The sequence below is a fragment of the Limanda limanda genome, chromosome 10 (genome assembly GCF_963576545.1).
Source record: "Limanda limanda chromosome 10, fLimLim1.1, whole genome shotgun sequence".
Taxonomy (NCBI): Eukaryota; Metazoa; Chordata; class Actinopteri; order Pleuronectiformes; family Pleuronectidae; genus Limanda; species Limanda limanda.
In genome coordinates, this window is record NC_083645.1 from 24,153,896 (window position 1) to 24,165,803 (window position 11,908).

At 40.7% G+C, this 11,908-nt stretch overlaps 1 protein-coding gene across 1 annotated transcript; it reads left to right on the forward strand.

The window, feature by feature from the left end:
- The first annotated feature begins 337 nt into the window (after nt 1-337).
- On the forward strand, nt 338-10,785 carry qdpra (quinoid dihydropteridine reductase a). Its single transcript, XM_061079238.1, has 7 exons — nt 338-483; nt 607-699; nt 2,041-2,137; nt 3,056-3,196; nt 5,542-5,650; nt 7,924-8,007; nt 9,701-10,785. The coding sequence occupies exons 1-7, from the start codon at nt 400-402 to the stop codon at nt 9,801-9,803; spliced, it is 711 nt and encodes a 236-aa protein (XP_060935221.1). The 5' UTR covers nt 338-399; the 3' UTR covers nt 9,804-10,785.
- Nucleotides 10,786-11,908: the final 1,123 nt, after the last annotated feature.

The window sequence follows — 11,908 nt, forward strand, 5'->3', positions numbered from 1 at the left end:
CAGCTCATTAGCTATACTCTTCAATTAATATTCAATAATCCAATTCATAATCCACATACACACTAGATTAAACTGTTATTCCACCGTATCAGATGATGTGAGTCTGTAACTGTTGAAAGTTTGATGTCATTATCAATGTTTTATTATGTGAAACTACAACATGAGGTTTATTAATACATATTATTGGTGATTCGGTCTCATCCTCATCATGTCGGGTCTCGTCATTTACTGATCGTGTAGTTTCCGACAGGACTTGAAAGCAGCATTAGTTCCTCCCACTTGTTGCAGCAGCATCAGAGAAACGCCCCCTCCTCCTCAGCGTGTATTTAACTGACTGTCACACAGACAGACACACACACAGTAACACTACTCTGATCATCACACACACAGACACACAACATGGCTACACACCGGGTCATCGTGTACGGAGGAAGAGGGGCTCTGGGCTCCAAGTGTGTCCGGCTCTTCAAGTCCAAAGGCTGGGTGAGTGAGCTGCAGCCGCCCGGTGTAGCTGTGGAAGCTCTCTGTGATGCTAACGGCTAAGCTAACTGTCAGTGTGTGTGTCTCTCTGTGTGTGTCTCTGTGTGTGTGTGTTTGTGTGTGTAGTGGGTCGCCAGCATCGACATGGCAGCCAACGAGGAGGCGAGTGAGAACGTGATCGTGAAGATGAGCGAGTGCTTCGCGGAGCAGGCGGGACAGGTGGGAGGAACACACGATGCTAGCAGAGAAGCTAACAGGCTAAAGTGCAACTGAATCATTTAAAAACAACACGTCTTATTATTCATTCATTCATTCAAAATCATAAATTAATGTATTGTTTGTTTGTTCACTGTTTTCTTTGCTTTATTGATCCACACATCTGGGAAACTCAGCTGTTTCAGCAATGAATGAGTATATAAATAAATATATATATATAAAGGCAATAGAATATGAATACTAAATGAAGAGTATGTACATTATATACTTTCAGTGTAGTGATTTGTATAGACATGTTATAAAGTAAAGTGCAGTACAGGATCATTGCACCAGCAAGTAGAATAAAACCACTTGTACATAAATATACATAAAGTTATTTAGTGACATGAGAAGTAAAACCAGCGCAGTATTTTATTTTACATTTCAATAAAAGGGAAAAGTCGTATTTATGCTCACATTAGGCTATCATCAGCTATCATACACTGTGTGGACAAAAGTATTTGGACACATCTCTTAATCATTGAATTCAGGTATTTACATAGTCAGCTAAGAAAACAGTGTTTACAACTTTGATTTGAGGAAACCGTTTATAATGTTTAAAGTATTTGTACATAAAGGGGAAACCGACTATATGAATGCCTATGGATTTAAAATGAGATGTCATAAAAGCTCCTGTAGGTGTCCCAATACTTGTGTCCATATAGTACATATTGTTATATGACATTAATAATGTATGACAAATTTGAAATGTCCCTACACAAACATTAACAATAAGCAGCAATACCTTAAACAGCAAATCCTGACGGTTGAGAACTTGAGAATTTTGTCTATTGAGCATTAATTGTTAGTTTATTCAGAACATTGCTGGGCTTAAAAAAATGTTTGCACACATTGTATTCAATTATTAAATAGTTGTGTGACGTGTAACGTCTTAAACCCCAAATAAGATTCAGCTTAGTTAAATGCATGATAAAGATCAGAGGAAAATCTGGAACTCGAGAATCATGTTTCTGTTTCATGTGACTTTTTTTTTTTACGGTTTTTAATCTCTTTCCTGTGACATTACTCCGTTTGCTGCTTTGTTCTCTGAAGTCGTCACATGTCACTTTGAGTCTGAGATTCTTGAGCCTTTAACATATGCTTTTATGTAATAAAGGTTATTAGAAAACACAAATGTACACATGGGGACTTTTTTTAGAGTTTAATCTAAATCTCTTTCTTGTATCTGTTGATCTGAACGCACCACCGGGGATACATCGAATGTGTCCAGCTGACATTTTAACAGCAGGTTCCGCGGCTTCGTGAAAAGATGTTTGCAGACGTCTCTTTGTTTTTTTCGTGCAGGTGACGGCAGACATGTCCCAGTTGCTAGGGGAACAGAAAGTGGACGCCATCTTGTGTGTGGCCGGAGGATGGGCGGGAGGGAAATGTAGTTCCAAAGGTCAGAGTTCATCAACCTCTTGTTTGTTCCCAATATTAATCATCAGCCACTTATTTCCCTACAGCTCAATAAATTGCACTCATGTAATTTTATTCTGAAAAGAAGTGTGACAAAAATAATCTTCATTTAGCTTTTTCCTTAATTATATAATGAATTTTAGCAGCTAAACACAAAATGGATGTTTTTAATTTGTTTTTGATCTTGTCAGACGTTCACGCACATAAAATACGTACTTAAACTTTCTGTTTTATTTTAATATTGATCATGCGTGTTGTTGGATAGACGTGCAACAAAAGCCAACTCATTACAAAGCTGAAGTGTGAACAATGTCATTGTCTTTCTGGGGATTACTTCTGGGATCGGTGCCAGAGTGGGGGAGACTCCAGGAAATGTCTGCTCTCTGCCAAGAAATAGTTGGCTTCATTTTCCCTTCTGATAAGTGGCAGTTTGTCATTTTTTTACACTTTGGTTTTTGTGTCGCTGAAAAAAGAATGTTAATTTGTGAGCTTTACACGTGCTGGTGGTAGTTTGTGTAGACTGAAGCTTTATGTAAAGGACAAAAAGCAAATTTAACAATATTTTAAAATCTTCCTTTACAGTCCAACACATAATGTTGCAAAGATTGTCCTGAATGGAACGAATTATGTTTTCGATTAAATATTGTGGCTCCACAGAATTAAATAGACAAGCACTCAGCAGACTTTTACATCCACCAAGACACAACAATTTAAAACCAAATCAAGCTGTATCACATTACACACTCATAGATATCAGTCCTCTATAATATGTCAGATTTCAATTGGTTCTTTCTTCAGCCATGTCCCATTATTTCCACCAAGATTCATGGAAATCAGTTCAGTAGTTTTTAGGTCAAAGAATTCCTCCTTCCTTTCTAATTATTTTCCTCATCTCTCTCAGATTTATACAAAAACTCCGATCTCATGTGGAAGCAGAGCGTTTGGACCTCGACCATTTCCAGCCACCTCGCCGCTCTGCACCTGAAACCCGGCGGCCTGTTGACTTTGGCCGGAGCCAAAGCGTCTCTCTCAGGCACTGGAGGTGAGGCACACATCTGTGGTGTTTACCCTTGTCGCCGCGGTGACCCGCCTTGGCCGTGTGTGATATCAGGGTTCCAGGCGGACTTTGATTTACCGGAGGCGACATTGTGCATACGTCTCTGTTGTCCAACCTGCCAATTCAAATAATGTAGGTAATGAAAGGCGCTGCAGGGCTCTGACCGGGGAATCGACACACTGATCAGAGGCAGGGCCGAGCTCACACTGATGAAAACATCGGGGGGGTGGAAGGTGTCGATAAAATGGATCCGAGAAACAAAACCAGCACAAAAAAACCAGAGCAGCTAATGAGATCACGGGCAGCACTGGGACTCGGTGGTTAGGGACTTGGTTTCATAGAGAAAAAAATCCATAGTTTAATTCTCACAATGTTTGTCCATCAGGAAACATATTGTACTGTGTCAGTTACAGACTCGAGTCTGACCTGCTCACACAGAGAGATTAGATGTTTAAAAATATCATTGCCTGGAGTTTATTAAGGCACACATTTTGATATTAATAATAATAATGATATGTGACTTTCAGCTCTGATAAATTGTAACCTGCTATTTTGATTTATTTTCTGAAACATTATCAACGTTGCCAAAGGATCTGAAAAAAGTCTAGATTTTGCTCATCTGTATTTTAGACCTTGAAAGGTCTTAAATACGATTAAATTAAATGTGCTAGGTCGTAACATGTAAACGTTCATTTTAATTAATAAATATTTGCACGCTGTCATAAAACTACAAATAAGACCGAACTGATAACTGATCGTCTTCAAACTCCTTGGACAGAATTTATCGTAGTGACTTAAAAGCACTTACATTTAAACCCTGACAGTACACTCAATCAATACTTGTAATGCCAATTAATAATTGGCCAGTTGCAGCTTTTTCACCATCACCAGCCACAGAGGCTTCGGTCTGTCCCCATGTGATGTGCGATGCCCCCCCCCCCTCCTGCTTGTACCTAAGCCAACTGTGTGATGGGCTGAGATCCAACTCCACAGCAACACAAACCCCTGGCTCAGCAGCTGAGCCCGCCAGCTCATTGGCTACGGACTTAGTGAGGGAATGACTCAGCAGTTGTGGCTGCTCACACATTGTCCACATGGACGGAGCCGGTTAACTCCCCTGAAACAGACTGAGGCTCCGGTTGCCCTTTGTTCTCCCGTGGTTTTATACTGCACGAGCAGCTTCTATAGAGATTGTGATGTGGACGTTATCACAGAATCAGATTCTGTAAAGCCGAAATAAATGAGTCATTGAACATCAACTGGTAAGAATTGTAGCATAAAATATAAGACTTATAAGAATGGGATGATTAACAGATGAATTTTACTTTTTACTTATAACAAAGTTTCAACCCATCATGTCAATTATACAAGAAACTAAGAGATGATTCTGGGTGTTACTAGATTTTCTTGCCCATGAACCCCAATCGGGTTCTGTTGGAAAAGCTGTAGACGAAGACATGGATTTCCAACCTCGTGAATAAGTTTGTGATAATCCAGATCTCCGAGTTAAAGGTTAAACCCTAAAAGACCAAATGGAGAAGACTCTTCATGTGACATGTGGTGGGTTTTTCTCCCATAATCTGCGATTATCCTCCAAGAAATGCAGAACATAACATGAAACAATCGACTGGACGGCAAACGAGCTCAGACATTATTGACTCCACCTCACAGAGACACAGGAGACGGGGATTAGAACAGTCAGCAGTGCAGACATGTTATCAGAATAGAACAATGAGACACATCCACTGGACAGAGACTCTTTTAAAAGTCCAAACTTTGTCTAATAATAAATATCTACGTTGAGATGTTTATATTTCTATAAGTCTGATTAAATCATTGTTGTCTTTAGCCTTTGCCTTTAACTCGTGCTCTTTCCTCTCTTTTTTTTTTTCATGATTTCTGCTTTTGGAGGAAAAACAAAAGCTTGAAAGAAAAACTATTGTCACCACCCCTTGTTCCCATTGGTCGGTCAGACCCAGGCCTATCATGAGACGGGTCGAAGGGGGGTGGGCAGATGCTTGGCATTCTTTGGAAAGCCTGTTTAGATTTTTCTTTTCTTTTTATGGAGGGGGGGACAACAACCGATTCCAGATGCTGAAGTTATTAACACCGGGTTCATTCAGTGTAAAGATCCAGTGTAAAAGAAATCAACTAACTTCAGAAAAGAGAACAAGCACTTGACACATGATCTGTTTCCTCCCTCAGAATCCGTAATGTTCGTCCACCTGACCACTCTCTGCTAAATCCCTCCACTCCTGTGCACAGTGTGTGATACATGTCCTGTGTGCTGCCTTTGCTTTAAAACCACATGTTCTATCTGTGATCCCCAGGCATGGTCGGCTATGGCATGGCCAAGGCTGCCGTCCACCAGCTGTGTCAGAGTCTGGCAGATGAGAACAGTGGGATGCCAAAGGGATCCGCTGCTGTGGCCATACTACCGTGAGTACTGCAGGGAAATGATGTGTGGAGGATGGAACATAAGTGAAAAGTCTATACCTCAACATGTTCATAGCTTGAAAGTGACTAAAGTTTACAGCTTGCTCTCCTGTGGAGGAAGGGGTCTGCAGTATCTCCCTCACACATTCAGCATAATTCAACCTTAGCCTTAGCTGTGATATTTAAGGACAAATCCCATTGACATACAAGATGTGGGCTTATATTAAAATATAAAACCTGTTGTTGTGTATCCACCAAGTTGGCCCAGTTCCAAACTACCTGCACAATTTTACCTGAAGGTAACAGGATTCTGGAATTACTACAAACAAAAGCCTTCTCTCCCAGAGCCACCTGCGTCTGTCTGTAGCTCATCTGTCTGTAGCTCATCTGTCCGTAGCTCATCTGTCTGTAGCTCATCTGTCTGTAGCTCATCTGTCTGTAGCTCATCTGTCTGTAGCTCATCTGTCTGTAGCTCATCTGTCTGTAGCTCATCTGTCTGTAGCTCATCTGTCTGTAGCTCATCTGTCTGTAGCTCATCTGTCTGTACAGGGAGATTTTAGTACAGTGCTGAGAGGCTCGATGACTCAGGAGAGGATGAGGCGATGGAAGTATTTTGTGTAATCTCATGCAGGACCTGTGCTGTAAAGTCTTAACAAATGCTTTAAGATCAGAAGTGGAGACAAGCACGACACATTTGACTCATTTCATATCCCCAATACTGTAAAAATATCTATATTAATTCAGCAATTCATCTAAGAGTATATTGCTCAGCTTTTAACATGCATTTGCTTTGGAAAAGGGATTACATTTTACTTGAAGTCTTTTAAAAAGCATTGGAATTCATTTTAAACGTGTGCAGATCACAGATCAGTCGTGTGTCTTTTATGCAAAATGAAACAAAAGACACACAACCTTCAACCATCATGGTGTAATAAAGGACGATGGATAATCTGTTTTCCCTTGGATGGAGTGAGTGTTGTTTTAGTATCATATTTCGTTCTTGTGCACTGTAAATGGTAGTAAACAGATTAATTCCATTCGAAAAACAGGGCAAACTACCAGTCTGACTTTATTTATATTGCTTTTCCTTACTTATTGTCACGTTTTTTGCTTTAGGTAGAAAAGAAGTCTCTTATATTTACTGGTAACATGGAAAATGTTGCTCACTGTAGCTTTAAAAGCAGCAACAATGCACACAGCCAGCGGACGAGCGGAGATGAAAGCTATTGTGCCGTAAAAGCTGTGCCACACACTCCTTTTGTTATGCTCAGCGCATAAGTGCGAGGTGAAGATAAGCCGCGGGAATAAAAGATGGATAAGGCTGCCAGTTTCACCCCGGTACATCTCTGGTTGTGCACATGATCTGTTTCAGACGAACGACTCGCACCGAGGCCTTTTCATCAGCGCCCCTGTCTCTCTCCTCACTGAATTTAAACCCAGTGTTTTTGCACTGTCATCGTGAAACGCTGAAAATGTTTTTTTTCGGGGGTGGTTCTCGTCCGCCGCGCTCTCTTTGGCTGCATTTTCCAGCAGAATGAGGCCAGACTGCCTCCCCAGCATGCTGTCACATCTGCTCAGCATTAGCCCCATGACTTGCATTTCTGTTTACAGCCTCCATCCCCCAAACCCCTTGAGCTGCTGTGTGTATGTGCACCAACAGTCTGTAGCAGCAGAATGTTCCTGCAAAGGCCTGAAAATAATTAAAAACGTTTTTTCAAATACGTTTGACACAGAGAAATTAGATTTGAATGGACGTTACTATATCTAAAATGTAATTTCAGATTTTTCTGTATTAATGTCTCCTTTATGGGAGATAATCATAGGCTGTAATTGTTTAGATTTAGTTATGGTGCTGGATGGGTAATAAGCAGCTCCTTTTTTAAATTACTGGATCATTCAGATACAGAAGAAAATAAAAACAGATGATTCTCTGGCTCTGAAATGTAAGGAGTGGGTTTCATAGTATATTTATTTCCTCTGCTTCAGCTCCAGCTGCTGACGCCATCGATAAGAGGCCAAACCACATTTACCTCTTTGAAACTCCGCCTGCTTCTGTTCCTTTAAGTGATATCTGAAGCCATCATCGTGGTAACATGATAATAAAAACAGCAACATGACGCAAATGATTTAATCTCCGTCCACACGAGGCCTGTTTTCGATGCTGTGTGTGTTTGTGTATGTGTGTGTCTGTGTGTGTGTGTGTGTGGAGATGCTACAAGGGCTCCTCCCTCTCTGCCTCCCAGACCTCACTCATTTCATCTGGCTTCATTTGGCAGGGTTACCTTGGATACGCCGATGAACAGGAAGTTCATGCCAGACGCAGATTTCAGTTCCTGGACGCCGCTGGAGTTCATTGCAGAGTGAGTGCAAAAGCAAATCATGATTCAACAGAGTCATTTTATACTTTAACATTTTAGAGGCTATGATTTGCCGTCACATGTGGCTCTCAAACTGTGTTAAAGTTACAAAAACATCTGAGAAATAATCTAAAGTCACTAAATGAGCCCAGAATTCAAAGTAAATCGACCGGTTGCTATGTTTTCGTTTTACTTTGACAGTATAGATTATCCGTCACATTTTACACAGTAGGTGTGAAATATTGATATCGATCTTTCTATATTAAAAGTGTCAAGAGTAGCCATTGTTCAGACTTAATATGAAGGAGAGTAAGTCTCCTTTGAGGTTGAAGTGGTTGCTGCCTCCTGGTGTTTGCTCACATGCATGTCAAATTAGAGTTTTATTCAACTCCCACAAGATGGATGGATCCACACTGGCCTGGCACTGCAGTAACACTGAGAGGCCCAACTCTATTCTGTTCAAGTTACTTTCCTATCTAGAACACTTTCCTATCCATCATAGCAGTTCATCAGATTCAAGAATGTCATTATTTTCGACTTTTTAATAAACTACCATTACAAACTGATCCATGTTCTTGTAGGTATCCAACTTTTCAGCAATTCTAAAACGTTCACCTTTTTAATCAGTGCTTTTAAACTGTAAAAAATGAAATTAATAATTCAGATTGTATTATTTCACAGTCCAAACTGTGTTGTGAGAGCACTACAACTCTTCTGACTCCACGCTGGGTCCATTTAGACGGAGAGTTGTGTTGATTTCCACAGTGTTTACACCCCGGGTGCCACGGGGGAGATTAGATGGGATTTCATCCAGTTTGATAATCCCTGAGGAAACAGATGAGAGTGTGAGGACGGAAATAGAAAGAATCAGGCTGGAGGGAAGTGGAAGTCTGTCCTTTATCGTCCCTTTTCTTCTTCTCCTCTTCTAACTCTGCTCTGTAGTTACTTAAAAGAGATGGTTTATATTCTACATCTTTGGAAATCACAGGTTCAGGTTCAACATTGAAAAAGTTAGTTATCTTCTGTTCACTGAAATATTTAATCACTTTTTGTATTCATAGAAGAGCCTCGTGATTATTTCCTCAAGGTTCAAGTGTTATTTTCATTTATTGACTCTGATTCCACTGATTTTACCATAGCAGTGGAAAATACCAGCTGCAGGTAACCCTGGGAACAGGAGTTAGTGCTGGTTACTAAAGTAGCTTGAGTTTTACTGGTTAAAATGTATGATTATAAAGGTACTAATAATAAAGAACACCATGCAGAAGAAAGTTGGTTTTGAAATTGGATCATTAACGTTTTAAACCAACAGACGGTGCTGAAAATATAAGTATCCTGTAAAAAAAATCTAATCTAATTTAGAATCAACTCATTTAAACAAAGTGTTGATCCAAGATGAAGTTTGTTATAAGAAAATGAGAAGTGATGATTTTTGCCCCTAACAAAAGAAAATATAGGTAAATCTTGCTGTTTATTCGCCCTCTCAGGAATTACTAAAGTTTAACGATGTTTAAAATCCTGGTTGACTCCCGTCCCAGCACAGTATTTTATCCTCCGTCGTATTTTCACACAGAAAAGAAGTTATAATATAACGCATTCTTAATTTCCAGTTGAATTCATCACCAGTTGTTTGTTCTGTGGTACTTTAACTACTGGGACCAACAACCAGCGATTTCATTTCTTTGTTTTCCCGCAGAATGTTCTTCAACTGGGCCACGGACGTGAAGCGCCCGGCGTCGGGAAGCCTGATGCAGCTGCTGACCTCCGCAGGCGAGACCCAGGCTGTGGCCACTCAGTAGAGGACAGAGTGGAAAGCTGTGGAAACGGTGAGGGAGGGAGAGATAAAGATGGATGGAAGCAGAGAGAGGGAGAGATGGGGAGATGGAGAAGCACAGAGATGGAGACTGGAGGAGGAGGAGGAGGAGAAGGAGGGTGTGAGGAGTCTGAGTGATGAAGAGGGTTGGAGGTGAAGAAGAGAGATGGTGACAGAGAGGAGCTAAATAAAATAAGGAGGGGGAGAGCGGACGGCCAGATGGGTTTGTTTTGCAGAGGAGGGGAGGGGAGGGCTTTCTTTGAGAATGCAGCCTCACAGCGCCATCTAGCTGTGGATCCCTGCAAGTATCCCACTGTCCCAGTCAGGTTGTGTCTCATTTGTTATAATGGGAATGCACCATTGGTCAGTTTGGGATGCACATTGAAGAGTGAACTTCTTTTATCAATTTTAAAATATTCAAAATTATCCAAGATCAGTATAGTGAAAATGTGCTAATTGAAAATGTGTGTGTCCTCCTTGGTCAGGCCAGAATGGAAGCAGCCTCCAAGTGAGATGCATATAAATCTATGACATGATATCATAGATTTATAAGTGTTTTTTGTCTAATGTAAGAAAATGAACCAGTCTCAAATGGACTTTTTATATATTTTACCTGACGTCTCTAAAACCACGTCCCTGTGAAACCCCTGTGACAGTCCACACCCCCCATGTCCACCCTCTGTTCCGTGTTGGATCCCTTTTCAGTTTCCCAGTGTCCCTGAAGGTCCCCTGCCACTCGGAGCCTCCGAAGTCGAAGCCGCTGTCGTCTCTCAAACGTACAATAAGTGGAGTGGCCTTATTTTGTGTTTGTATCCGTCAAGTCAAAGTGTCCTTGGTGGGAAAAAAAGATGCTCTGTTCCTGTGGGTTTTCTAAGTCGTGTATTGTAACCTTGTCAACATTCACAATAAAGAGTAAAAAAAAAAGAATGATCGATTTTGAGGTTTGAAAAGTTCATTGTTGAAATTGGTTTCACTTCAAGGTTGTTATGCTTCAGCTCCTGAGTTTTGGATCATACGTGTTAACACAGAATTCGTCACTGTTTAAATAAAAGGTTTAGTGTGATTTTCTATCTGCCAATTTATCAGTGTGTGAATCTTGAAATGTTCAACAATGGAGCAAAACGGGACAAATTTATGACACTTGCAGGACCAGTATTTAAGCCCCAAACTAATTAAGATGAGTTGCATATCTACAAAGTAATAAAGCATCACACAATCATATATGAATCTGATATTCTGGAATTGTACCGTATACTTCTAATAATCAAATTAGCTGGTGAGTATTTTAAGAATTTAATATTGTTTTCAGCATATCCCATGAAAAGTTCAGAACCAACAGGCATGAAGTTTAGTTCTTTAAAATATACGATAGAGTGTGTGTGTGTGTTTTTGTGTATCAGTGGAGTTCACAGACTTACATCAGTAGGATCAGTTGATTGTTAGTCTCGACCTTAAACTATGATAAATGCCTTGAGATGAATAATTTTATGATTTGGTGTTACACAATTGATTAAAAACAAATAGTTTGTTTTTGGGGATTTGTTGAATATCATCAAAGTAAATTTAAAAACTAAACTTAACTCAACAGCCTGACTATATTTCCAGCCACTAGATGGAGCCCTTTCCTCAGACTCCTGCCCTGCTGCACTGCACCTCAGTGTTTTCCACCTCCGCTTTAATCAAATGGGAGTTAACACTCTGGAGACGAACACACGCTGCCATGCATGCACTGTATAAAAATAACGTACAGAAGGGCCCTTTAGTATTCAGGCTCCTGCACACAGCTGATTGCTGAGCATCCACGGCCCTTTCACCTTGGAAAATGCAAATCTCTCCGGCAGTGACATCTGGGTAGACATCCATTTAAGAGTTTGGATTATGACGAATAGATTATTTCACAGGCACATTCCTCTTTCGCACAAAAATGCTGTTGTTGTTCACAACCAACTCGTATATTCACCCTCGGACGTGGAGCAGAATGCACATAAATAGACTTGGGGGCAGCTGCTGGGCCTTAGTCTTAAACTGCACTATTTCTCCCGGCTGGCCACAGTTCCCCGGGACTATATGGCTGTTGACAAGCCCAGTGCA